At 42.8% G+C, this 27,323-nt stretch overlaps 1 protein-coding gene across 2 annotated transcripts in view; it reads left to right on the top strand.

Annotated features, from left to right (window-relative positions):
* The window catches only part of DOCK11 (dedicator of cytokinesis 11), a 189,068-nt gene that overhangs the window by 132,432 nt on the left and 29,313 nt on the right, over nt 1-27,323 (top strand). For both annotated transcript variants that reach the window (XM_032391396.1, XM_032391395.1), the window contains 9 exons: nt 1,134-1,181; nt 3,148-3,290; nt 4,584-4,699; nt 5,850-5,987; nt 10,742-10,924; nt 12,891-13,004; nt 15,638-15,853; nt 15,942-15,999; nt 25,257-25,363. In XM_032391396.1, coding sequence (XP_032247287.1) covers nt 1,134-1,181; nt 3,148-3,290; nt 4,584-4,699; nt 5,850-5,987; nt 10,742-10,924; nt 12,891-13,004; nt 15,638-15,853; nt 15,942-15,999; nt 25,257-25,363 — 1,123 coding nt within the window. The remainder of the gene's footprint in view (nt 1-1,133; nt 1,182-3,147; nt 3,291-4,583; nt 4,700-5,849; nt 5,988-10,741; nt 10,925-12,890; nt 13,005-15,637; nt 15,854-15,941; nt 16,000-25,256; nt 25,364-27,323) is intronic.

Genomic DNA, 27,323 nt, shown 5'->3' with positions numbered 1-27,323 from the left:
GAGCAGCTTCAATGACTGGAATGTAGAATTTATACTCCTCTGTAGAGCTAATTCTACTGGCGTCAGAAATGCATATATATATATATATATATATATATATCTCCATTCCAAGGCAGTTGGGGGAAAATCCAGTCTTGTTTCCTAGGTAGAGGTGGGAAGTTGTCCTAGATTGTTTGCTGAGCTATCTGTAATCCTTACTGAAAGCTAAAAGAAAAATTAGAATGAAATCTAAGAAATTTTTAGATAAATAGCACACAGGGGCTCCTGGCTGGCTCAGTCGGTAGAGCATGCGACTCTTGATCTCAGGGTCGTGAGTTCAAGCCCCAGGTTGGGCGCAGAGCTTACTTTAAAAATAAATAAATAAATAAAAAGCACACATAAATGATGTTTTTATGTGCATGTCTTTCAAAACAAAAAGGGGATAATCGGTACGTGCAGTTTTGCAGACAACATCAGCAAACAAAAACTGCAGTTACGATTTTTAAAAACTATACCATAATATTTACTAATGAAGATGTATGATGTTGGGGGTTTGCTTCAAAAAAAATACAGGAGGTAGGGAGGGTGGAGGGAGAGGAGGGCACCTGTTCAGAGTAGAGGATAAACAAGAATGGCCCTAAGCTGATAACCGTTGAAGCTGGTGCGTGCTGGGTACGTGGGAGTTTAGTATGCTATCCTCCCAACTTCTGGATGTGTTTGAGATTTCTGAATAATAGAAAGTATTTTAATGCCATTATAAAAATATAGCAATTGCTCCAATTTTTAGGGCTTAAGAAACTTTTTTTTTTTTTTTTTTAGGTATTAATGACTAAGCTAGAGATCTTTGCTATGAAACATTATTGAGCACGATGTAGAATCACCATTTGCATTGACAGGCTTTTTAAATGTCGTTGAATTGTATGTGAAGACATGGAGCTTTTTGTTTCTAATGTAGTTGTGGCAAATAAATCTAGAAAGATATAACATGGCAAGCCCACAAGTGGTTATATGTATATGTCCGTATACCAAAAGCTTATTATTGCAATATGGTTTAAGTAGGCCATTCTTTGTAACGCATGAGTTTTCAAATATTACTTGTTAAAATGCAAAGCGTGGCAATATCTTACTAACCATGCTGTTGTTTTTCTTTCTAGAGTGTGTTTGTTTCACTTTAGATATATGGGGAAAAGAAACATAGCAAGGTAATTCCCGTTCCAAGTTCCACTTTTTTCCCTTCCTTCCAACAGGTGGCAGTCTTGATCATGCCATGTAAAACCTAGATTCTTCATTTTGCATTAACCTGAAGTTACCCGTGATTTATTTAACATGTCTCAACTCAAACTGTAAATTAAACTAGTGTGAACTGACATATTTTTAAGTTTCCCAAAGGGTAGTCGCTAGCCTGCTATGCGGAGCTTCGGTTCTAATCCTAGAACGGGTGCTTGAGGCAAGAAAGGGCCTAGATCCAGGGGAAGGCAGGAAGTCATCAAGAGGGAACAACTGTAAGGTCTCTACTTTTATCAACAACCTGTCAATATTGACTTCAGTTGCTAAGGTAAATAGGAAGCCACAATAGCAGCTGGGACGTGCACTCTCTATTAGCTGTTCTCTTCTTTTTGCCACCTAAGTCTTTTTTAGCATTTTTTTTTTTAAGATTTTATTTATTTATTTGACAAGAGAGAGACACAGCGAGAGAGGGAACACAAGCAGGGGGAGTGGGAGAGGGAGAAGCAGGCTTCCCGCTGAGCAGGGAGCCTGATGCGGGGCTCGATCCCAGGACCCTGGGACCATGACCTGAGCGGAAGACAGACGCTTAACGACTGAGCCACCCAGGCGCCCCTTGCCACCTAAGTCTTAATGAAATAAATACTTCAAAACATGTTTGAGGGACCCTAAGGAAAAGATTCCTTATTTCAGTAAGATCTATTTTTAGGGGGTAGAGTTAAGGAGCTCAAATAAAGTGTCCTTTTTTAAAAATTAAATGTCATGGCACTTCCAAAAACTAAAGGGGCACTTTGGACGGAGTTTATTGCTGAGTGACGGGAACATCCTAATAATGGGTAATTCAGGTGACCATGTCCGCTGCCTTTCCCCGTGACTCGGAGTCGGCACGGTGACTACCACCCTGAGCCTTAACCTCTACGATTCTCCCTGTTCTCCCACTCCATTTACTAGAGGATGGACAAACTCTTTTTCTTCCTGAGTTGCCATATGACCCAGCTGTAATTTTTTTTTTTTAATGGAATCTTTAAACTGAAGGAAAACAAAAGTTGACACATCCTAGTAACAGACATGTTTAAAACATGTCTGATCCAGGTTTAACTCCAGGCCAGAAACAGATTAGATAGGCATTCCTTCTTGCAAACCCAACCCCAGGAATACTCCACATCCTCATTTCCACTCTGAGTATCCCTCCCACAATTTTCTGTGACTCTGGCCCTTCCTTCCTTGCCTTTTGAGAAAAGACTGCATCTTATGGAGTGTTGGCCACTTGACTCTGATTTTTTTGAGGAGAAGGAGAGAAGGGGGCGCCTGGGTGGCTCAGTTGGTTAAGCGACTGCCTTCGGCTCAGGTCATGGTCCTGGAGTCCCGGGATCGAGCCTGCTTCTCCCTCTGACCCTCCCCCCTCTCATGTGCTCTCTCTCTCCTCTCATCCTCTCTCAAATAAATAAATAAAATCTTTAAAAAAAAAAAAAAAAAAAGGAGGGAAGGAAGAAGCTTTTTCTAAATTCCTTAGTTATATTCTCATAGCAAAAGCTCTTTTATTTATTTATTTATTTTTAAAGATTTTATTTATTCATTTGACAGAGAGATAGCGAGAGCAGGAACACAAGTGGGGGAGTGGGAGAGAGAGAGAAGCAGGCTTCCCATGGAGCAGGGAGCCCAATGCGGGGCTCGATCCCAGGACCCTGGGATCATGACCTGAGCCAAAGGCAGACGCTTAACGACTGAGCCACCCAGGCACCCCGCAAAAGCTCTTTTAAATATACACTAAAACTTCATACAATTTCCAGTGCTGCCTCATTTAAGCCAAGTAATAGTAGATAGAATATTGAACACAGTATACTGTTTATGTGGAAACCTAATCATTTATTAAGTTCTTTTTTTAATAACATTGAGATCTAGTATGAAGAGTACTCCATTTCCTAACTTTAAAATTTATTTTAGGGTGCACGATGCCTGGCTGTCAAAGCACTTTGGAATAGACCGAAAATCGCAAACCATGCCAGCTCTTCGAAACAGATCAGGGGTAATGCAGGCCCGACTTCAGCATCTTAGCAGCCTGGAAAGTTCGTTTACACTTAATCACAGTAAGTGAAAATGTGGGTAGTCTACCCATTTGAAACATACATGTAATGCTATGTAACCTTGAAGAAATTCTAGCTTAAATCACCAATACGATTGGAAATGACTTCACATACATGGATGTATTTGCATATCTCTGTGTTTATTTACAATCCTTTCAACATACAGGAATATCTCATAAAATATGCGTGGATTTTCCAGCGGTTTTTCGGTGATGGTGGTTTTTCTCTTAGTTCAGTATTAAAGAAACTAGCTTTTTCCCACTGAATTGCTGTTGTCATCATATTATTTTACACTGGATATCCTTCATTCCTACTGTTAAACTTCAATGCAAATAATGGCATCTTAATGTAATAGTATCTATAATACTTGTTTTAGTATATATAATATCTGTTCATTCAATGATTTTAAGGGATTACACCCGCTGAGCTGACTGCAGAAATGAAAGAACTGTAAATACTATTTTGACAAAGGTATATTGCACATGTACTGAAGTATTGACAAGGAAAATAGGACAAGGAGAGAAATGTTGACCAGCCAGGGAAAGCTAGAGGGTTATATAAATGGAAGCTATCCTCTGAAAAGCAAATATTAATAAAAAGTCAATGAGAAATCTTTCATTTCCATATAGTCCTCTGGAGCCAGCCAAACAGGCTTTGTGATAAGGACTAATAATAAAAACAAATGTCTTGAGCAGATGGACCCTGAGCTAATAATAGACTCAAGAACTTCAAAAAAAAAAAAAAAAATGCAAGTTTTACAGCCTTCGGCTTTGCTCTTGTCACTTGTAAAAATGTAATGGTCCTACTTCCTTCGGTTGGCCCAGATGTTTGGTTTTTCTTCTGATGTAGAAACAAGTCCCCTAACATTGGCATAATTAGAAACATCTGGCCATAGGGCACCACCGTATGTGATGTCGCCTACTGTCTACGATTTCTCATTTTTGCACACCTAGTTTCCTCTGTTCCTAGTTACATCACCATCGTTATCCCCTAGTTACATCGCCCGAGTTCATCCCTGAAATCTTGTCTCCAAAGAAGCGGAGACACCTAATTATGTGTTGCAGAGCTGTTGATACAGAGCTGAAGTAAGAATGAGTGGAATTGATTAACCAGGCTCATATTTGATTAAGGAATAAATACAGTGAAGCTCATTAGGTCCGCGGATATTGAGAGCCTCCTTCTTGCCCATCTCTCTCTGAGTCTTTGGGGGGGGGGGGGAATCATTCCAAACTGTCACGTGATTCTCTGCGTTGGGCAGTTTTAATTTACCTTTTTTTTTTTTTTCTTTAATCTTAGGCTCTGCAACCAGCGAAGCAGACATTTTCCATCAGGCACTTCTTGAAGGCAACACTGCTACTGAAGTTTGCTTAACGGTGCTGGACACCATCTCCTTTTTCACCCAGTGCTTCAAGGTAAAGATGAGAAGTCAGAATCCAGTTGGTGTCATAAAGAAAACATTATACACAAATTAATTAGTCAGAGGACGCGTAATGCGGTGAAAAAGCCCCAAATGAACAGTCCAGAAACTTGGATGGCAGACCTCATTTGGCTACCGTGTGACCTTGGGAATTCGCGGAGACTCCCTTGCCACATCCATAAAGGGAGGGGTTTGGACTCATTTGCTCTTCAGCTTCCTTCTACCTCTGAACTTCTGCTGTTTGATTTTTGTGTGTGTGTTTAAAACCCGTTTTCTGTCACACTTTTATTAATCTAGCCAGTAATTTTTAGCTCGAATTAAGATTGAACCGGTGTGCCCAAATACCCTTGGTGATGAGGTATTTTGTCAGGCTTGACGATGCCCAGGCAGGCTGGCTGGCTTCCCTGGCCAGGCGTTCAGTGCTTTTTCTCGGATGTTTGCCTCTCAACACAAATCGGCATTGCTAGGATTTTAAAAAGAAGAAGGTAAAAGCCGTGATCTCGCAGGGTTGTCGAGGGAGTAAAATGAGATAATAGGAGAGTGCTTTGAAGAGTAAAAATTATGTAACTCACATAATGTAACATTAGCGGGAGAGCTCAAAAGTGAAAAATCTTGGGGCGCCTGGGTGGCTCAGTCGTTAAGCGTCTGCCTTCAGCTCAGGTCATGATCCCAGGGTCCTGGGATCGAGCCCCGCATCGGGCTCCCTGCTCGGCGGGAAGCCTGCTTCTCCCTCTCACACTCCCCTTGCTTGTGTTGCCTCTCTCTCTGTCAAATAAATAAATAAATAAATAAATAAATAAATAAATAAATAAAAATAACATATGAAAATCCTCTTGAAAAAAAAAAAAAAAAGTGAAAAATCTTGCTTGCTTTCCCCTGAGTTACAATCAATTATTTTCTTCCCTCTTTTCTATGTAATGCAGTTAATTGCTTCAGCCCTCCAGGTTTACTTTTTTTTGAGAGAGTGGGCAGGGGAGGGACAGAGGGAGAGAAAAAGAGAGTCTTAAGCAGACCCCACGCCCAGCATGGAGCCCACTTGGGGCTGGATCTTACAACCCTGAGCTCATGACCTAAGCCGAAGGCAGACGCTTCCCCAACTGAGCCACCCAGGTGTCCCAAAATGTATTTTTTTTCATATTTTGTAGAGTCAACTTTTAAATAATGACGGCCACAACCCATTAATGAAAAAAGTATTTGATATTCATCTGGCTTTCCTTAAAAATGGACAGTCTGAAGTGTCGCTGAAACATGTTTTTGCCTCACTGCGAGCTTTCATCAGTAAGGTAAGGAGGACAGCTTTATAGCTGCGAGCGGGCTCCCTCCGTGGCAGGCAGGTAAGAGGGCAATGCGGGCCCCTGGAATGACATCCACGAACCTCAGGTCACGAAGCTGTTAAGTACAGCCCTTGCAAGTACGGGTGCAGAACAGCAAAATACACGAAGATGGCCCAACCAAGAACCCCGTGAAGTCCAAACATGCTTTTTATTTCACATCGCCATTCCTTCCCCCTTTCAGCAGGCTCCTATGAAAAGTATCATTTTCAGATTACCAACCTCAACAGTTTTTCCTCTAGTTTGCTTCTTTTTGAAAGTACTCTCATGCCGAGGATATAGAAGTTAATCTGCGTGCTCCCGTATAAGCCCGTGGAAAGCGGAGACCAGGCTGTGTAACCCCAGGGTCTTGTATCATAGCCTGCAAATGGTAGGCACTCCATACGAGTTCGGACGAAGGAATTCTGCCTTCCAATGCTAATTGTGTCTGCGGGCTCTAAATGTTCAGGCTGCTTACCTCATCTCAACACAAACCTCAGAGCAGGCTTTTAGGAATAAATCTGACTGAAACAGCCAAAATTTATTTCTGGTCTGTTTCTGATAGCTTTTAAACGTAATAAAAAGCATCATAAACCAGGATGGAGTTACAATTACGGAAAGCTATAGTCGAGGCCTCTGCTCTGGTATGAAACTCCAACAAGACAAAGAAATTCAATTAACTGATTTGTGTAGTTGAATAGCTGAGCCTGGAAAACTTTTTTGTCATCATTATTTGTATGGTAGCTTATTGCATTTACTCAATGTAGAACTTGGGTGGATTTGGAGGTTGTTTTTTAATTGCCACTCCTTAATATAATTTTTTTATTATTTTTAAATTTTTTTTAAGATTTTATTTATTTATTTGGGAGAGAGAGAGCACGAGCAGAGGGGCAGAGGGAGAGGGAGAAGCAGACCCCCCGCTGAGCAGGGAGCCCGACATGGGGCTCGATCCCTGGTCCCTGAGATCATGACCCGAGCCTAAGTCAGACACTTAACCGACTGAGCCACCCAGGCACCCCAATATAATTTTCTTAAAAGATTATTTATTTATTTGAGAGAGGAAAGAGCAGAACAAGCAAGAGAAAACACGAGTGGGGGGAGGGGCAGAGGTAGAGGGAGAGATAGGCTCCCCGCTGTGCAAGGAGCCCAGTGATGCCGGACTTGATCCCAGGACTCTGGGATTATGACCTGAGCCAAAGGCAGATGCTTAACCCACTGAGCCACCCAGGCGTCCCTCCTTAATATAATTTTTGAATAAAGAAGTATGTGGAGAACTGAATTCAACACAAGCATGATATAAGCAACTAAGGGAAAGAGATTCAGAAATAATTCATCGACCAAACAGTTACCGGGTAGGAACTTACTGGTGTTAGACACTGTGTCTAACTGGGATACAGTCCAGGGGCTTATTGTCCAGTAGAGGGAAACATACACACATATATGCATGCACATCCACAAATACTGCTAGAATAAAAGAAGTCTATACAGGGAACTGAGGGTGGGCAGGAGGAGGGAAATGTTCTAATTTAGCACAAGTTTCTCCGTAGCGGTAGAGATATAACTTAGTATGGACTGAGCGAGAGATGAGACTGAAGAGGTTAATGGGGACCAGATGATTATATACTCCTCTTAGGAGTTAGACTTCATCTTTGAGCCCTCAGGGAGCATGGAACCAACACAACCAAACCAACCAATACAATTGGATTTGTATTAAGAGCAGATCGGTGCGGGCGGGGAAAAAACTCTGAAAAGTAGTGTGGAAAGTGGATTGGTGGCCATATTAAATAAACGCAGGAAAAAGGCTTACTACAATAAGCTAGATAAGAGATGAGGACCTAAAGTATTAGTGACAGTGACAGTGGAGATGGAGAGTCAAAGGCAGACATAAGACATGGTAAAGAAATTGAATTGATGGGATTTGGTCATCAGTTCACTGATTGGATGGTGAAGTGTGGTGGGTAATGTGAAATCTAGAGAAAAGACTACATTTGGGGTAAAAGTTAATGAGTTCTGTTTTGTGGACCTGTTGAATTTAAGGTGCCTTTAGGACATCCTGTTAGAGCTGTTAGGGTTGGTGGTTGGATATATAGATCTTTGCTCTGGAGAGAGATCTGGGTTAGAAAGCTAGATTTGGAGTCATCAATCATCCACCCACCCACCCATCCACCCATCCATCCATCCATCCATCCATCCATCCATCCATCCATCCTATATTTATTGAACACCGTTTCTCTGGGACTGTACCAGGTACTACAGATACAATGGTGGGGATACAAAAGAAACATAGTCTCTGCCCTCATGAAACTTCTAGTCTAGTGGGGTTGGGGAAAGAAAATAAACAAGTAAGTAAAATAGTAATTATAAGTTCTAGGAAGGAACCAAGGTGCTAAGATAGAGAATAATGATTTGTAGGAGATACCTTACTTTATTTATTTATTTTTTTTTTTAAAGATTTTATTTATTTGACAGAGAGAGACACAGCGAGAGAGGGAACACAAGCAGGGGGAGTGGGAGAGGGAGAAGCAGGCTTCCCGCTAAGCAGGGAGCCCGATGCGGGGCTCGATCCCAGGACCCTAGGATCATGACCTGAGCCGAAGGCAGACGCTTAACAACTAAGCCACCCAGGCGCCCCTACCTTACTTTATTTTTATTTTGTTTTTTTTATCGAGCGTGTGCACAAGTGGGGCGGGGGGAGGGGCAGAGGAAGAGGGAGAGAGAGAATCTTAAGCAGGCTCCATGCCTAGCGCAGAGCCCCATGCGGGGCTCCATCTCACAACCCTGAGATCATGACCCAAGCCCAAATCAAGAGTCGGACATTTAACCAACTGAGCCACCCCCCAGGTGCCCCAGAGATACCTTACTTTAGATAGGCTTGTCCCTTTTAAAATGAGACCTGAAATATGCAAAGGGGCCAACTGTTTGAAAAGGTCAAAGAACAACACTCTAGGGAAAAGGACATGCATATGCAAAGACCCAAAGTTGGGAAAGAACTGAAAACTCTGGGAACTGAAAGGCCCAGTTCAGCTGGAGCCTAGTGAACTAGGGAGATCATCAGCATATGAGTGGTAATTGAAGCCATGGGTGTGGTTTAATTTCCCCTGGAGAGTATGTAGAGGAAGAACAAGAAGAGCAGTACATTGGGGAAAAACAACCTAGGAAGGGCTGGAAAAGAAATCTGTAGAGATAAGAGGGGACCAGTCACAGAAGTGGGAAGAAAGGCAAAAAAGAGGGATATCATGGAAGCCAAAGGAGAAAAGAGTTTCAACATTATTATGAGGTTTGGAGTGGTCTAATATAAGATAAAGGTGAAAGGGAGTCCTTTGGGATTGGCAATTAGGAGGTCGTTGATGATTTTGGCCATTGCCCACTGAGGGAAGTATGGTGGAGTTAGAGGCTAATTAGAGTGGATTAACTACGCTACCCCCAGGCCCTCCCTTACACCTTTATTTTCATACTAGAGTATCTTGCCCAGCAAGATTTGGTCTAATCTGGTGAAACTGTTGATGAGCTTTCCCAACTGCTACTCAAAAAGCAGTCATTAAACATTCATTATCTGCCCTGCACCTTGGCACTTGGTGTTAAGGTGATAAAAAGGAGTAGATTCCTGGGAGTCCTGGCTGGCTTAGTCAGTAGAACATGTGACTCTCGATCTCGGAGTCATGAGTTTGAGCCCCACATTGGGTGTAGAGATTACTCTTAAAAAAAAAAAAAAAAGGGTTCCTGTAACATGGAACTTCCTAGTTAAACTCAAGATTCCCAAGGAATAATTTTGAAAGGGTGGCGCTCTAGCTTCACACTCCCTGAAAAAATCCATCGTGTACACTTGAAGCAACTTACTACTTGCTTGCCTCGGCATGGAAGCATGGGAGATTGTATCCAGCCAATGTCGTATGAACAGTTTATCTTCCACAAAGAAGACTGAATACCTTTTCACAGTAATAGCCACTTGGCTGTTTTGACGATTTGCATCACTTTTGTACTTGCTTTCTAATGCCAAAATGTATTTTACTCAACACTGTTTATGAGTAGAAGATGCACGCGCATGTTTGTGGGTGTACACTTCACCTCTACCTCATTTTGTTAAAAGATCGACTTTACTTGATGGATAGATTCCCAGTATAATTTTCTCAGCATTTGGGAGCTCATAATGTAAGGAACTGTTTAAATAGAAAGGAAAAGGGGAAGCAATGCAGATTGTCCTTCCCATTTTCAGAGCCCAAACTGACACCCATCAATCATTCATCATCTCAGCCATTCATTAAGTTAATACATATTATCAAGAACCTACTCATCATCTTTTCCAGAGCATCATGAGCTCTTCTCAGACCTGTCGCATTTATAGTCAGTACCGCACATTTTGGTAGTGACCTGTATACGGACTTGAATTGTTCTGTTATTTTTTTTTAAGGGTTTAATTTATTTGCTTGAGAGAAAGAGCAAGTGAGAGAGGCCAAGCGAGCATGAGCGGGGCGGTGGGGCAGGGGAGGCAGGGAAGGGCAGAGGGAGAGGGAGAAGCAGGCTCCTGGCTGAGCAGCCGGACTCGGGCCGATCCCTGAACCCCGGGATCATGACCCAAGCCAAAAGCAGATGCTTAACCGACTGAGCCACCCAGGCACGCCAGCACCCAGTACAGTTTTGAGTGAGAATCTACTAGTAGGCATTTGATAGTTGATTGATTTTTGTGATTGGGTTTTCAGATACTTACTTATGTTTTTGCTGTTCTTTAGTTTCCCTCAGCCTTTTTCAAGGGAAGGGTGAACATGTGTGCTGCATTTTGCTATGAGGTTTTAAAGTGCTGCACCTCGAAGATTAGCTCAACCAGGAATGAAGCATCTGCACTTTTGTACCTTCTGATGAGAAACAACTTTGAGTATACCAAAAGGAAAACCTTTTTGAGGACACATCTTCAGGTCTGTGAAAATCAAAGCTCCTGTTCTTTCTTTCTTTTTTTTTTTTTTTTTTAAAGATTTTATTTATTTATTTGGGAGAAAAAGAAAGATAGAGCATGAGCGGGGGGAAGGGGCAGAGGCAGAGGGAGAAGCAGGCTTCCCGCTGAGCAGGGAGTCCGACGCGGGGCTCGATCCCAGGACCCTGAGATGCATGACCCCAGCAGAAGGCAAGCGCTTCACCAACTGAGCCCCCCCCCCGGGCCCCCCCCCCCCCACCTGGGTTTAAATCCCAGTTCAGCTCCTTACTTACTGTGTGACCCTAGGCAAGGGACTCAGTCTGTCTTCAACTTTTGCCTTATCTGTAAAATGAGGCAGGTGTGGTTCACCTTGCTGGGTTACCATGAGGGCCGAACAGAAAGTGTGTGTAGTGTCGGGCACTGTGCCTGGCATGTGTGTAAGGGACACTTAGTGCGTGGTAGTTGTCATTTAACGTCTACATTTCTTTTGCTTGTTGGATGAAACCACTCTGAGCCAGACCACAGATGGGACTTCTTGACTCACTAGGCAGCTTTGCCCTCTAGGAAATCCTTGGTCGTATTTCCGTCTTCTTCCCTGCCACAGTCTGTTCTATTGGTGTTGTTTTATTGGAGCCTGGGTTAGAAACGGGGAAGCAACCATAAGTGGCTTTCTAGAAACATCATCGGGAATGGGAAAATCTGATAGAGGTAGATGCTTCCTATAAAAATCTGCCACGTGGTTACTTAGGGCTACGAGGGCCAGCATTACCTGTTAGGGCTTCTGCTATGTGCTTTTATGAGGCACCACTTAAAGACCGCCTTCCCCAAAACACTTCGGCAGTAAACGTGCCAGTGTACCTGAAATTTCCCATTCAGGTCCATTCTTCGGGGTCAGAGCATCCATTCTCTCAAGTCATTTATTGAAATATAAATGCATTAATAAATGTGAAAACTTAAAACAATCTCTGGCACATAGTAAGTGCTCAATAAAGGCTTAACTAGTATTATAATTAGGATCTCTTTCATTCTCATAACTGTGCTATCAAGTAGGTATTGTTATCCTCCCCATAGGACAAATGAGGACAGTGAGGCACAGGAGGGTGAAATAACTTTCCTAAAGCCCCACAGTGAATAATCGACTCTAGAGCCTGCACTCACAGCTCCCACAAAACCCTGCTTCCCGTGAGCGGGGGTAAAGCCTCCAGCCATCAGCAATGGAGTATGAATCACGTAGGCGATCATGCAAGGGAACTTGAGAGATTCAAACCACCCCCTAAGGCCCTAATGTATCCTGCCATCTGAACTGGAGAGAGCCGAGTCAGAAACCAGGACGGGAGCTGAGGGGCTGCGGTCGGGAGTCCAGCATGCTGAAATTGACTAGTGAAAGGCACTGAGAAACCATCCAAGAGAAATGTCATTTATTCCCAGCTTTGCCATGGTGACCACCTAGCCAGCGGAGACCTGACCACCGTCGTGTCAGTTCATGATGTTGCAAGCTGTTTTAGATCTCGCTGTGCTAGGACTTGTGAACAGTTGTTCGCCGCTAACCAAGAAAAGGCTGAATAAACTTTGCAGTTGTGACCTTTTGAAGTTGCTCTTTCGCTAGAAGAATTTAAACCCTTCATGTATGAAGAAAACAGATTATGATGGAACAGTGTAGCATTTTTATTTTATTTTAATTTTTTTAAGATTTTATTTGAGAGAGAGAAAAAGCATGAGTAGGGGGAGTGGTAGAGGGACAAGCAGGGTCCCCGCTGAGCAGGGAGCCCGACGCGGGGCTCGATCCCAGGACCCTGAGATCATGACCTGACCCTAAGGCAGACGCTCAACTGACTGAGCCACCCAGGTGCCCAGTGCAGCATTTTTAAAAGGAACATTTCATACGGGTGCTTATGGGCTTCCACAATGATGAAAATAAGCAGCATTTGTTCAAAAGACATTCGAGAAACAGTGTGTGCTTCTTCCCACAGATCATAATCGCGGTGAGCCAGCTGATAGCCGACGTGGCGCTAAGCGGAGGATCGCGATTTCAGGAGTCTCTATTCATTATCAACAATTTTGCAAACAGTGACAGACCCATGAAGGTATGTTCTCACTGCAAGGAGTAAACTAGAACCACCTTCCGTGGCAGAGAAGGTGACACTCCTCTCGTTACACTGTCATTGGATTCACAACACTTGCTGGTGTCGAGTGTATAGGACGTGGGCTTTGTCCCGTACAGGCCTGCGTCTCCAGCACCCAGAACACGGCCTGCTACGTAGTACATCTTCCCAAAATTATCCGACTGGATGGAGGAATGACTATACTGTTATACAGAGCTATTACAGCTAGTGGGATTGGAATTTTTTTCTGAGCTTGATTTCCAAACTTGCTCAGAAAACAGATGGCTTCTTTTTTATTTTTATTTATTTTTTTATTATTAACATATAATGTATTATTTGTTTCAGGGGTGCAGGTCTGTGATTCATCAGTCTTATGCAATACACAGGGCTCACCACAACACATACCCTCCCCAATGTCCATCACCCAGCCACTCCATCCCTCTCACCCCCCTCCACTCTAGCAACCTTCTTTTTTGAGAGTTATTACCATTTATGATATTGGTTACTGAAGCACTGGGTTTCAGGAATCCTCTGTTCACTGATTACGGCTTGCCCTAGATGTGGATTGGAAAACCCAAGCCCAATCCTGTTGTTCTTAGGTACCAGCTGGCTGAGGCTGAGCCCAAGACCCTGACCACCATCCCTCTTTCTTACCTGTACACTCACAACCTATAACATTGTAAAAATGCATTTGTCTTGTTGCACGGAGAACATGTCCTGATCTTCAGTGATGCATGTGTGCAAGGGAAGACGAATCTTTTGCCAATAGAAGACTTTCCCTCCCGGAGGGATCATCCCCATTCTTGGGAAAGGTCATCCATCCTCCAGGATAATTTAACAATATTGTATAAAAAAAACTGGAAGGAAAAAAAAAAAAAAAAGCTCCCAGTCACAGCATACTTGATGTTTAGGACATGTAGAATCTATGTACCAAAAAAAATTATTCCCATAGGAATGTTGCTTAGACTGAAAAAAACAAAAAACAAAACAAAACAAAAAAACCCACTGAGTAGTACCAGCCCTTCTCCAGCTGGGAAAGTTTGCTTTTCAGCCAGTTCTACTGGTTCTCTGCGAGATCAGTATATGTTCTAACTAATCCCATGAGCACAGAAACAATTTGTCATTTAGGATCTTCTACCCTGAAATTTATTTTTACCAGTTATTACCATTCTTAATTCTATGTTATGTAAAAGTTGGATTAGCATCTTTTTCAAAGTAAATGAGCTCTACTGTGGAAACGAGCTCTACTGTGGCTGACCTTGATAAGAACTCTTTGTCATGACTCATTTCTTAGTTGTATTCCGGTAAGGCTGTCATCACCAATAAACCCTGTGACAACAAGGTGTGCCTTTACCCCAGTAAATAAAATTGCTACTGGGGTATAAGAAGAAACTTTAATCTGAAACTAAGGATGTACTGTATGTTGGCTAATTGAATTTGAATAAAAGTTAAAAAAAAAAAGGAACCTTATTGGACATAATTATTATTTTTAAAGGGATCAAGAAAGCACTTTTAAGAACCATTTCCTCCACATTTGGTTATATTCACATTGGAAAGCTCCCTAACCCCTGTACTTGTCCCTCACTCATCTTCTCCGAATCCTACAGGTAATCGTGATTAGTCCACTGGGGTTAAGAGGAAGTGATAGTACTTTCTTAATAGTGGCTGGGATAAGAGGAAACTGTAACTTAGTGGGTTTGGAGAACAAAACAACACTCCGAGAGAAGCTAGTAAATTCTTTAGAGTGTTCTGTGTTTCATAACCTTTTAGTTGTAGAAGTGGAAATGTTTGCAGTATGGTTTTTACCTGAGTGTATATGGTAATTGGTGGATGGGATAGGTATGCCTGTCTGTGTGGGAGAGTGGCTGAGATCACTAGCCCTGGAGCCAGGATGTCTGGGCATAAATCCTGTCCCTGCCACTTAACCAACTGTGACACTTAGGCCGAGCTATTTAACTGTGGTGTGCCTCAGTTTTCCCATTGGTTAAATGAATTATAACAGTACCTATTTCATAGGGTTGCTGGAAAAATTAAAACATGTAAGGCACTTAGACCATTGCCTGATACATAGTAAGCTGTCAGTTTTTAGTTACTCTTGTAACTGAAATTACACAATAATGACAAATAATTCTCGTGGCCATGGAATTTACAGTGGACAAGCTAGAGTTCAGAGCCGGGTAGTCTGGTTCCAGAATCCATGCTTTTATGTATTGTGAGCACACTGCCTTCAGCCTTTGAAGCCTGAGCTAGTTGGACCTTTTAAAAAGAATTAATTTAAAGCTCTTTAGGGGCGCCTGGGTGGCTCAGTCAGTTAAGTGTCCGGCTCTTGATCTCAGTTAGGTCTTGATCTCAAGAGATCAAGATCTCTTCTTGAGATCAAGACCTAACTGAGATCAAGACCTCTGAGTTCAAGCCCTGTGTTGGGCTCCATGCTATGCTTGGAGCCTACTTAAAAAAAAAATAAAGCTCTTCAGACATGTAATATACCAAGAACCAAATACCAAGAACCGTAACCAGGAATATAAATCACGTTATTCCCAGAATTGGATGCCAAGGCTTAGAGGACATTGATAATATTAATGAACATGTCTTTTGTTTGTTTGTTTTGAAATTAGGCAACTGCTTTTCCCACAGAAGTCAAAGACTTGACCAAGAGAATCCGTACCGTTCTTATGGCCACTGCTCAAATGAAGGAGCATGAGAAAGATCCTGAAATGCTCATTGATCTCCAGTATAGCTTGGCCAAGTCCTATGCAAGCACCCCAGAGCTCAGGAAAACCTGGCTCGATAGCATGGCCAAGATTCATATAAAGAATGGAGATTTTTCAGAGGTGACGACTTCAGACTTTGTTCTAAGCACAATCCTGCAAAAACCCTGGAACACGGGCTGACCGTTCTTTCTTTGTCCTCCTTTTTCAGGCAGCAATGTGTTATGTCCACGTGGCCGCTTTGGTTGCAGAGTTTCTTCATCGAAAAAGTAAGATATTTCTGCTCTTAGAGACAGGGAGGATTTCCATTAGCGCGAGAGTTTTTATGTTTGTAGCTTGATGTCATTGAGCTCCGAAAACTATGTTCACCTTTAGCCCCATTCCGTGTTAAACAGAAGTTGTTATAAAAGAAAACTGGATTATTCATTTTGCCTTCTGCTTCCATTAAGAGCACAAGAATAAGTTAAATAGTACAGGGCCAGGCCTGATGCCCAGTGTTTATTTTTTCAAGACTGTCTCCCTGGAAGATTGCCACCGATTAAATTCTTCTCAGGGCTTATGGGAAGCTCGGGTTAATAGAGATCATTTGTTTTCCCCTCATCTCTCTCAGCTTCACAAATACTGCCTACCAGTGATATCTCTGTAGCCACTTTCATGCACCAATACTTTGGTATTAAAAGGCAGTTAGCACATCAGCAAGATGGCCAAATAAGGTGTCCCTTGTTTGTATACCCTCCCCTCCTACAGTTGGGCATCTCTCTGTGGACAAAAGTGCCTCTGTGGGAGCTGTGGGATCCAGCACCGTGTGCCCAGGGGCCTGGGGAGGAATCCCACCCATACGTTAGGTAACGGGCAGTCGGACCTTGGTCCCCTAGCAGGCCCTAGCCCTTCTCAGCTGCGGTCTGAGAGCCCCTGGAGAACACTGCCTTAGACAGTCATCCACAGATGAGAGGACCTGGGTGCAAGTCCAGGGGTCCAGTTGAGATGTTCTAGCATGCCTTTGGAGCAAAACAGATACAAGTTCGGATGCCTTGGGGAGGGTAAGAGGACCAGTTTGACTTGACTCAGGCGTCCCCTTCCTCGAGGTGGCACAGCTCAGTGCCAAGAGAGACCTTCTCACCCACGATTTCTTCAGTGGGAAAAAGTGAGAGGCTGTGAATGGGCACCTGGCTTCCCCAGCAGTACAGGACCTGCCAAAGAGGCCTATTTCTCTCTTGCCCCGCCAGAGTCCTGGCTCAGGAGCCACATGACTGGCGGCAGGAAGAGGCGGGGAGTGATGCAGATAGAACTCCTAGAGGACACTAAAAAGACAGGGATCCTACTAGCTGCCTTGCAGGCCCCATTCAGAACCCTGCCAACAAGGCACTAGGGACACTTAGCTCATGGATTCCACCCCCCTCCCGCCCCATCTAGCCCACAGGCACTCTCCGTACTCTGTGCATCTACACCCCATACTCCTTTATCCTATAGCCGGCTCCCTGTGTGTTCTCCTGATGGGTGGAGAGAGCAAGCTTTGGCAGACGACCAGAGAGCCATCCAGAATCTGTAGGCCACTAAGGGACCACAGACTTGAGCTTTAGCATCACCCTTGACAGAGCAAAAGGGAGCTGTTAGCACCCAGCCTGGTGTGTTGCATGATGGAGAGAAGGCATACAAGCTTAAGGAATCTGCCACAAAGGGGAGCATGAAGTGTGAAGCAGGGATATCCCTAGTGGGTCTGGGAAAGCCGCAGACTCCCTAGCAGGGCAGATGGAAGGTATTTCTCTCCCAAAGTCAGTCAGTAAAGGTGGTTGGAGATGGCTGCTACTTTCAGATGCAAGACTTCAGAGAACAGGAAAAACAAAGGAAACATGACACCACCAAAGGATCACAGTACTCTTCTAGTAACCGGTGCCAAAGACCTGGAGCTCTGCAATTTACCTCATCAAGAAAACAAAAGAACTGTGTTAAAGAAGCTTAATGAGCTGCAATAAAACAGAAAGACAACACAATGAAATCAGGAAAACAATACAAGAACACAGCAAGAAGTTAAATATAGAAATTTTTAAGAAAACACAAATTCTGGCATTGGAGAATACAATGAATGAAGTGAAAAATGCAACAGAGAGCATTACCGGCAGAATGGATCAAGCAGAAGAACTAATCTGTGAATTAGAAACCAGGACCTTTGATGGGATACATGCGTGGCTCGGTCGGTTAAGCATCCGACTCTTGGTTCAGGCTCGGGTCACAGTCTCAGGGTCGTGAACGCGGGCTCCATGCTCAGTGGGTTGTCTGCTTGAGATTCTCTCTCCTTCTCCCCTGCCCCTCCCCTCTAAAATAAATAAATAAATCTTTAAAAAAAAAAAAAAGGAAGAAGAAGCCAGGACCTTTAAAATGACCTCATCAGAGAAGAACAAAGGACAAAAGAATGAGAGTAAAGAAGTCTACGTGGGTGATCTTTGGGACAGCATCAAAAGAAACAATCCGTGAACTCTCAAGAGTCCGAGAAGGAGACAGAAGGCTTTTATTTCAAGAAATAATGGCTGAGAACATCCCAAATCTAGGGAGAGATTTGGACACCCATGTTCACGAGGCTCAGAGATCCCCCAAAAAACTCAAAGAGAGCTTCTCTAAAGACACGTTATAGTAAAACTATCAAAAGACAAAGAATCCGAGGGCAGCAGGAAAAATAAGTTTGTAACTTACAAGGGAACCCCATAAAGCTTTCAGTGGATTTCTCAGCAGAACCTTGCAGGGAAGGAGAGAGCGAAATGATCTATTCAGAGCGCTGAAAGAATAAAACTGCCAGTCAAGAGCACTCTTCCCAGCAAAGTTGTCCTTCAGAAATGAAGGACAGATAAACGTTCCCAGGCAAACAAAAGCTGAAGGAGTTCATCACCACTAGACCTGCCTTGCAAGATATGCTGAAAGGAGTTCTTCAAGCTGAAATGAAAAGATGCTAATTAATGACACAAAAACATACGAAATGGATACGTATGAATGGATAAAGATGTGGCACATATACACAATAGAATGTTATTCAGCCACAAGAAAAAGGAAATCCTGCCATTTTGGGCAATATGAACGGACCTTGAGGGTGCTCTCTAAGTGGAATGAGTCAGAAAGCAAAAGACAAACACTGTACGATCTCACTTTCATGTAGTATCTAAAAAGTTGAAGTCACAGAAGCAGAGAGTGGAATGGTAGTTGCCAGGGGCTGGGGGGTGGGGAAAACTGGGAAGATGTTGGTCAAAGGGTAGAAACTTTCAGTTACAAGATGAATAAATTCTGGAGATCTCATGCACAGCACAGTGATTATAGTTAACGATACTGCGTTATATACTTGAAAGTTGCTGAGAGGGTAGATCTTAAATATTCTCATCTCCCCCAAAATGGTAATTATGTGTTGGCGTTAACACCGCTGTGGTGATCGTTTTGCAATATACACATATTGAATCAACACACACACCTTAAACTTACACAGTGTTATATATCAATTATGTCAATAGAGCTGGCGGAGAGGTGGGGAGTGGCCCCGGGACGGGGGGGAGGGTGAGAAACAAAAAGGGAGTCAATGGTCTTGAAGGGCTTCAGGATCCAGCAGGTCTAATTCAAGAATCTGCCAGAAAGCTTCCCTTTCTGAAACAATATTGCTGGCTCCTACTGTAAAAACTACTCAAGTAGTAAAACAGTTGAGCTAGGTTTAAAAATTGATCGGCAATGGATTATTGCAAAGAAACCTTCCACTATCTATCATAATGGCCAAGCTACTTTAAGGCAGTTGAATGAGTAACATGAGAGCAAAATGAAACCGTCTTGTGGGAGTCCTATCACTCTGGCTTGGTCTATGAGAACACAGCCATATTTTGTTTTGTTTTTGTTTTTTAACTCCAGAATTCCTACAGCTAACGATATGGCTTTCATTTCACGTCTAAGGCTCAGTGTTTGATTGCCTCGTATAATACCACCCATGTGGGGAGAACCTCTTTCCAAAAAGAGCCTTCCCAAGCATGGTGTCATGACTAAAATGTAGATTCATTTTACTTATATTTTAAATGAACACTTTCTGTTTGATACTGAAATATTTTTTTAACAATCCATGTGTTTGAAATTGGCATACTCTAGTTTTCTCCTTTTAGTACAAGGTGGTTTGAAAGTAGAAAATCTTACTTATCAAAAGAAGACCCCATTTGAGATTTTTTTTCCTACATCACTGGTCTGCCTGTGAAATACTGAAATTCCAAATAAACTAATATGAGAACTCTAAACACACTAAAACGGGGCGCCTGGGTGGCTCAGTTGGTTAAGCGACTGCCTTCGGCTCGGGTCATGATCCTGGAGTCCCTCGATCGAGTCCCGCATCGGGCTCCCTGCTCGGCAGGGAGCCTGCTTCACCCTCTGACCCTCCCCCCTCTCATGTGCTCTCTCTCTCTCTCTCATTCTCTCTGTCTTAAATAAATAAATAAAATCTAAAAAAATAAATAAATAAACACACTAAAACGTTTTTAGGTCTATTTTTCAGACAAATGAGGTTAATATTACCTCCTCTTTTTAATTAGAGAAATCCGCAATAGAGTTTTATGTCCACTGAAAATGGTTAGAAACATTAAAATATTTCCCTAGAATTTGTTTCCACAAGTCCAAAAACCCTACAATTAAGCAAAAATCAAGAATTATTCATCTCCACTATCAATCCTTAAGCTTTAAAAATATAAGACTGGACAAATAGCAACTAAAAAAAAAAAATATATATATATATATATATATATATAAATATTGCTGTGGGTTTTTTGGACATTAGCTTGAGGCAGCTAGCCTGAACACCAAACAGTGTGACATGTTTCAGTAAGTGTAAATGGTGCTTAAAAACCTTTATTTTTATTTGAGTATAGTTGACACACAATGTTAAACTAGTGTCAGGTGTACAACATAGTGATTTAACTTCTCTGTACATTATGTTATGCTCACCACGAGTGTAGCTCCCATCTGTCACCAAACAACACTATTACAGTACCAGTGATTACAGTCCTATGCTGTGCCTTTTATTCCTGTGACTTATTCATTCCATAACTGGAAGCCTGTATCTCCCACTCCCCTTCACCCATTTTGCCCGACCCCCATTTAAATACTTACTTCATGATCCCTTCGAGGTTTTTCAGAGTTTACCCTTCATAGAAATCAGGGGGCCCCTCTCAGAGTAGGAAAAAATGTTTAGCATTTTAAACAAAACATAATGTCAAATTTAGGAGTTTACATATTTATTTATAGCTGCCATCTATTTTTAAACTTGGAAAATCCTACTTGCTTAAACTAGCAAAGCTGATTCCAAAATCATGGCAGTGGTAAAATCCTCAGGGTTCCCCCCACCCTTGGCTTTAGTCATTCCGAGGATCCAGAACACCTTCTTTTGGTGATTAGCTGATTAAACTATGCTAGTTATACCAATGCGGACTACTAATTGAAAACACAAGTTAAAAACTTAATCCGTTAACCTGTTATCCAGTCTGAGAACTTCAGGATCTAGGTAAGAGCTGGATATTTGCCCGGTAAATAAAAGTATACAGTTGAGTGCAGAAAAGAAAAAAAAAAAAAAGTTTTATTAACACTTAAAGACAGACTTCACAAAAATAGTTGAGCAATTCCACAACCTTTCTACTGTTAAGTGTCCTTTGATCATGAGGACAAAGGGGAAGGAGAGTTAGAAGGTATTTTAAATCTTCGACAGCTCAATTGCAAAAATTTTGCTTTCTCAAACTCCTATGCCATTTCTCTTGAAGTCATTATAAAGCACTTCTTTTAATCAAGATGAAATGAAATACTACTGACCAGCTCACATACTGAAGACAGATGTTCTCCTGTTTAGAGTTTTTAAGGAAAAAAACTAGTTTGTCCCATTGGGTGGTTGCCTAATAAGCAAAGGCTTGCACCGCCCCCCCCCCCCCCCCCCCGCTTCCGGGGGGCTGACTCCAGAAGACCAGCAATGGCCTATTTCTAGATCCTTTTTTTTCATGTTGCAGGCACGGAACTGGAAAGGGAAAGGGGAAGGAGACGTGCAGTTCTCCCTGCCACTCCCACCCCCACTTCTTTCAGTCAGCCAAAGCTCTTGCTCTTCCTACTAGAGGGACCCTAGGCATTATCATTCTCTTCCTTTTACGTAAGTTACCTCTAAGTGGTGATGCTTACTGGGTGTTGGTTACTCTTACCCCCACAGATATAAAATAGAAACCAGGCCTAAATGTCCCTATTTCTCTTTTATCTGAGAAGCCCCAAATATTCTAGATCTCCTTTGGAGGCTAGACTTTATGTACCTCTCCCTCTTCTCTTCCTGAGGGCAGGCACAACTGTTCTCTGCGCCGCCCCCCCCCCCCACCGGGGAAGACAAGAGTCAAGTCTCTGCATTCTTCCACCCCCACTTGGCGTCCAAGGTTCAACAGAGCTTCCGTCCTAGAGGGCTCCCCCAACAACCCAGAAAAAGGAATTTCCTTTCCCATAGAGTCTGTTCTTTTCATTCCTTATAGGGTAATGTTGCTCCCTTTCTCAACTCTTTGTACCCAGGATCTGATAGCTTAAGTTCTGCAGGCTTTTTATTTCCCGATTCCTTGCCAATCACAGCCTTTCCCCTCTTTTGCCCTCCTCTCAGGACTTTCAACCTCTTATCCTTCTTCTGACCAGCAGTCTTACTTTATCAAGCATTGGACTGCTGCCCCATCCTCCAAGCTCCTCCCCACTTTTTTTTTTTTTCCCCTGGGATCACTTGTGCTCAGGGTAATGGTCTGTCCTTGGACCGTTTGCATCTTGCTTTCCCTGGGACAGCAGTCAGGAATCGAGAAGCTATAGCTATGAAGGGCAAGGTCAGGAATCCAGGTCATATACCAGAAAGATCGATAGCAGACTCTTGAATACCACCTTCTGTAATGCTACACAGGGCTATGTGAGGTTCCTGAAATGCATGCCTCCCTTTGTTGGGGTATATACACTGGCCACTTCTAGATTCAGCAACTTGCTTCATCTGAAAATCTTTCCAGCATTTTAAAGACCCTCACAACCAAAAGGGTCCTCATATCATTGGATAGTTTGGTGGGTGCTAATAAATTAAGCAAACAAGGGGTTATAGTCTCCTCTAGGTAAAGTTACGTCATCAGGCATAGGAATCAAGATAACACACTTAGCAAGAATAGTGGAATCCGAGGCTAGCAATCCATAACGGTAGGCTTTCTGCCAGATGAAGCAGACATCAAACTTCGAAGTGGGTGTTGACCTGTCAGTTTCTGAGAAAAAAAAAAAAACATAATTTGCCCTCCTTCTACTTAAAATATATACCAGAAGACTCTCTCCCACGATGCTGTACCCTCATCTGATCTCAGGCATAGGAGTGTGCCTCTTTTTGCCCTCCCCTAAATTACAGCATTCTAGAAGAATCCTAGATTTGGGAATCACTTAATAAATCTCAGAGCAGACAGGAATTTCTTCCCTAGTCATGGACCTAGCGGCTAGAGGCCTTCAGGGACTGATGGTTTTTCTCTGTCGAGGACTACACTCTATCGCTTCGCTCAAGTTTTGGGGGCCCTCTTCCCTCCTGCCTGGCTCTTGACTTCACAGAGGTGATCAAGTGGGACATTTTCTCCTCGATTTCAAAACATTCTCCTAATGCACTACCCAGAGAGTGGCCGATCTGAGACCTGTTTGTTACTGGTCCACAGCAAGCTAAGGAGTATTATCCTAAATGTAAATCAGCTATGTCCCTGGGCATATTTAATTCAGTGGACATTTGTTCCCCCGTAGACTTCCTCGAAGAAGGAAAAGATGTATTGATTTACGTTCTGGTGCTGGTTCCTTATCTTGTTGTGGTCCAGCGCTTTGAATAGATTGCTCCTAGAAGTCTATCACAGACCATTTGAGGCATGCTTGTCTTCAGAAACGGAGTGTGTCACGCCCTATCTTCAGTGGCTTTTATTACCTAATTTCTTTGAACAAAAATGGCCCTAAAGTCCATTGGGTCAAAGTAAATCTCATTTTCATTTCTGCTTCTCCTTCCTTCACAGAAATCCACTGACTGCCCCCAGTGTGTTTCTCCATTCTTGAAGGACTTCAGAATGACCCCATCTTCCCTCACCCGAATTCTGTCTCTCTCTCTGATTCTCTCACAGAAGCATGGTGCTTACTTGATAACTCACGCTCCATCAAGCCTCTTACCAGATGGCCTATGTCCAGTTAGCTTTCATTTAGACAAGAGGAGTTGGCAAAATCCAAGCCCCAATACCTGACCTTTTTTTTTTTTTTTGGTAACAGAATTCTGAGAAATCTCCTAAATATGAAGTCTGACTCTCTTAAGTCTTCCTTCTTTTTCCCCCCAACCTCTAACCTCGGGAAGCTTTCCAGCGCTTTAGCTGTGAGTAGATCATGCTTTCTAAGCACCACTGTTCTAGAGGGTGTAGAACAATAGATTGCAACAGTTTTTTTTCGCTTGTGACCAGCCACTTTTCACTGACTAGCAGATTCTTTTATAAGGAGCCTGGATTTCCCGTAACTCTTAAATTACAGCCCACTTACAGAAGGGTAAATGAAGGCAGCCACGACAAGAGCTGTTTGGACATGTTCCCCTGTCCAGAGTGTGTAGGGCAGCCGCGTGGCCTGCCTTCTCTACCTAGACTCTCGCTTGACAGGAACCATTTGGTCCACGATCCTACAGCAGCTGTTCTCAGCTTGGGCTCACTTGCTGCTTCCCAGGGGCCCAGCTGTAGCCTTACTTACTCTGCCAGCTGGCAACAATTGTCCAATCTTGGAAAAGCCCATTTATTTATTGGTAGCTTTGGTCGTTAATAACTCATTCAACACTCCTTATATGCTAGGTTCTGTTCTAAACACTTTGCATTTCCTTTAATTCTCACGAAGTAGCTGTTCTCTCTGTTTTACAGCCGATGAAACTTTTTACGGTTCTAGAGGGATGAGCATGTCTCGAATCACGCAATTAGTGATAGACCTGAAGCCCTCGAACTCCGAAAGCTCCGATTCTCCCAGTGCCTGCCCCTTTTCTCCAAGGATGCTTCAGCCCTGCCATATGTTTTCTCTTTCTGCCTCTCTTACAAGTCCTAGGCTAGGCTTCCTCCAACGACCCACTTCCTTTTCCAGTTCTACAGTGAAATTAGGAACTAGAAATGGTTACAAAAGTTTATTCTCTGGTTACCTGAAAAGTACATGCCCTCCTTGATTAGGGGACAAACGAGAAACATACAGGATCAAAGTGTTAGATGACACTAGGGAAGCATTGCCTATACTAGCCATTGGAGATGATGCAGAGTCCAAGAAGGAAACTTACTTGTTGGTAACTTGAGCTCGCATTTTGGGGGAAAAGACTGGTAAAATGTGTAGTAGTTGGGAATCATTTGTAAAATTCTTTACAGACTGAAAATTGCACGTAGGATTTTTGATCGGCACAAAAATATCTGCGTTTGTTTTTAAGGGTAACCAGTCCCTGTAAAGCTGTTATTTACAAAATGCTTTTTTTAAAAAAATAAATTCCTTTCACTGCTTTCTATTCATACAGAATTATTCCCTAATGGATGTTCAGCCTTCAAGAAAATTACTCCCAATATAGATGAAGAAGGAGCAATGAAAGAAGATGCTGGAATGATGGATGTCCATTATAGTGAAGTAAGATTCCAGGGCCTGCAATGCCAGTTATATAAATTTAACTTCTTAAAATTTATATTAAAAAATTATTACAGCTAACTTAATTGGGAAGGGAACTAAGGACCAATGAACTGTAAGCATGAAAACTGCCCAGGGCAGAGATGTCCCTATTTGGAATGTGGAACCCTGCCTCTGGAACTGTTCCTATTGCCTGGCTTTAGAGAGGCGATATTTATCATCTTCAAATAACCATCCCAGTAACCAGATCAGGGTCAACATGCTTTGGAAAAATTTCCATAAAAAATATAGCTCACAGTGTAACAGCTAAGCAGAGTATGCATAAGAGTCTTTTAAAAAATGGAACATTTCTGCTGTAAACTTCATAAGGATACCGAACAGCTTCGGTTGTCAGTCGACAAATATTTATTGACTTAGGAGCAAGGCTCTGGAGCTGGTGATGTAGGCGCTATAAAATAATTAGCGAGGGCCAAACCCTGACCTCCAGTGTCTACCTACACGGAATGGGAAAAAAACAGAACAAAACAAGACCATGCCATTTGAATAATATACACAGTGGACTGTTCCATGTAAAGTCAAAGGTGAGAGAGATGCCTTTGAGCTGAGGTAGAGCAGCGAGCTGTGATTAGAGAGGGGTGGGGTGAAGAAAGAGGACACCACGAAGGCGGTCTAACAGAGAAGGAGACCAGCAGGGACGAAAGCTACGAGGTGGGAAAGCGTAAGGCATTGGGGCAGTAGAATGGATCCTTTTGGCTAAACCCAGTTGGGTTCACAGAGAGAAGTAGTTGAGGTCAGATTTTTGAGAAACTTTGAATGTTTGGGCTTTATCCAGCAGAATGTTGAACTGCTCTCAAAGTTTTGGGGGCAGAACAATGGCAGGATGAAAGCAAGGAAGAGGAGAGGGTAATTTGGCGGTAACGTGGGAGCTAGAGAGAGGGCTGCCCAGGAGTCCAGGAATGAGGCAGTCAGGGCCAAAACCCACCTGCTGACAGAGTCACGAAACACTACGAAGAAAGGAGGAAGGCCTGCTGGCTGTGGGAAGGGAAGAGTCAAAGGTAGCTCTGAGCTTTTGGGTTTGGATATTCCAGAAAAACTACAGGTGGATGATTTTCCAGGGAAGATGATGAATTCCGTTTTTGACGTGTGTTGAATTTGAAATAGGAATGTATCAAGATGGAAATAACTGTCAGGCCATTAGAAGTTTGGAACCAAATCTGAGGAGAGAGATCAGGGTTGGAGAGCCACATCTGGAAGTCATCTGTGTGAGAACCAAAGCAGAGTGAGGATGGGAGATAACATAGCCAGTGGAAACCAGAGAACCAAAGACCGAACCACGGAGAAGTTTGCAAAGAATGGGAAGATGAAAAATGAACAAAAACAGAAATTTAAGGGTTTGTAGCTCCATAGAAATACATTTTTTAGAGTTGTATTAAGAAATGTAAGCAATCAGGTTGAAGTGACAGAGATATACTTTATGAATTGGTTTTTTTTTTTTAAGATTATATTTATTTATTTGTCAGAGAGAGAGAGACAGAGCACAAGCAGGGAGAGCGGCAGGCAGAGGGAGAAGCAGGCTCCCTGCTGAGCAAGGAACCCGATGTGGGGCTTGATCCCAGGACCCTGGGATCATGACCTGAGCCGAAGGCAGCCGCTTACCCGACTGAGCCACCCAGGTGTCCCGAATTGTTTTGTTTTGTTTTTTTAATACAAGACAATCTTAAGTTAGCTCTCGTTCATTTAGCTAAAATGACATGCCTAGAAGCTTTAACTATTTCTATATGGGTCTCTTGCCTCATCAGTAACATAAAGACAATACCATCCTGGTCACTTCAAAATAAATGTGAAAGCTCTCTGTGGCTCATTAAATACTACACAAATGTCAGACTTGATGGTTGACCTACCTGACAGTGACGTTACCTTTTACCCAGAACCTAGAAGAGTAGATATTTACAGCATGTAGAAA

The sequence above is a fragment of the Phoca vitulina genome, unplaced genomic scaffold, assembly GCF_004348235.1.
Source record: "Phoca vitulina isolate PV1807 unplaced genomic scaffold, GSC_HSeal_1.0 scaffold62, whole genome shotgun sequence".
NCBI classification, from domain to species: Eukaryota; Metazoa; Chordata; class Mammalia; order Carnivora; family Phocidae; genus Phoca; species Phoca vitulina.
This window is presented reverse-complemented; position numbering and strand designations above follow the sequence as displayed.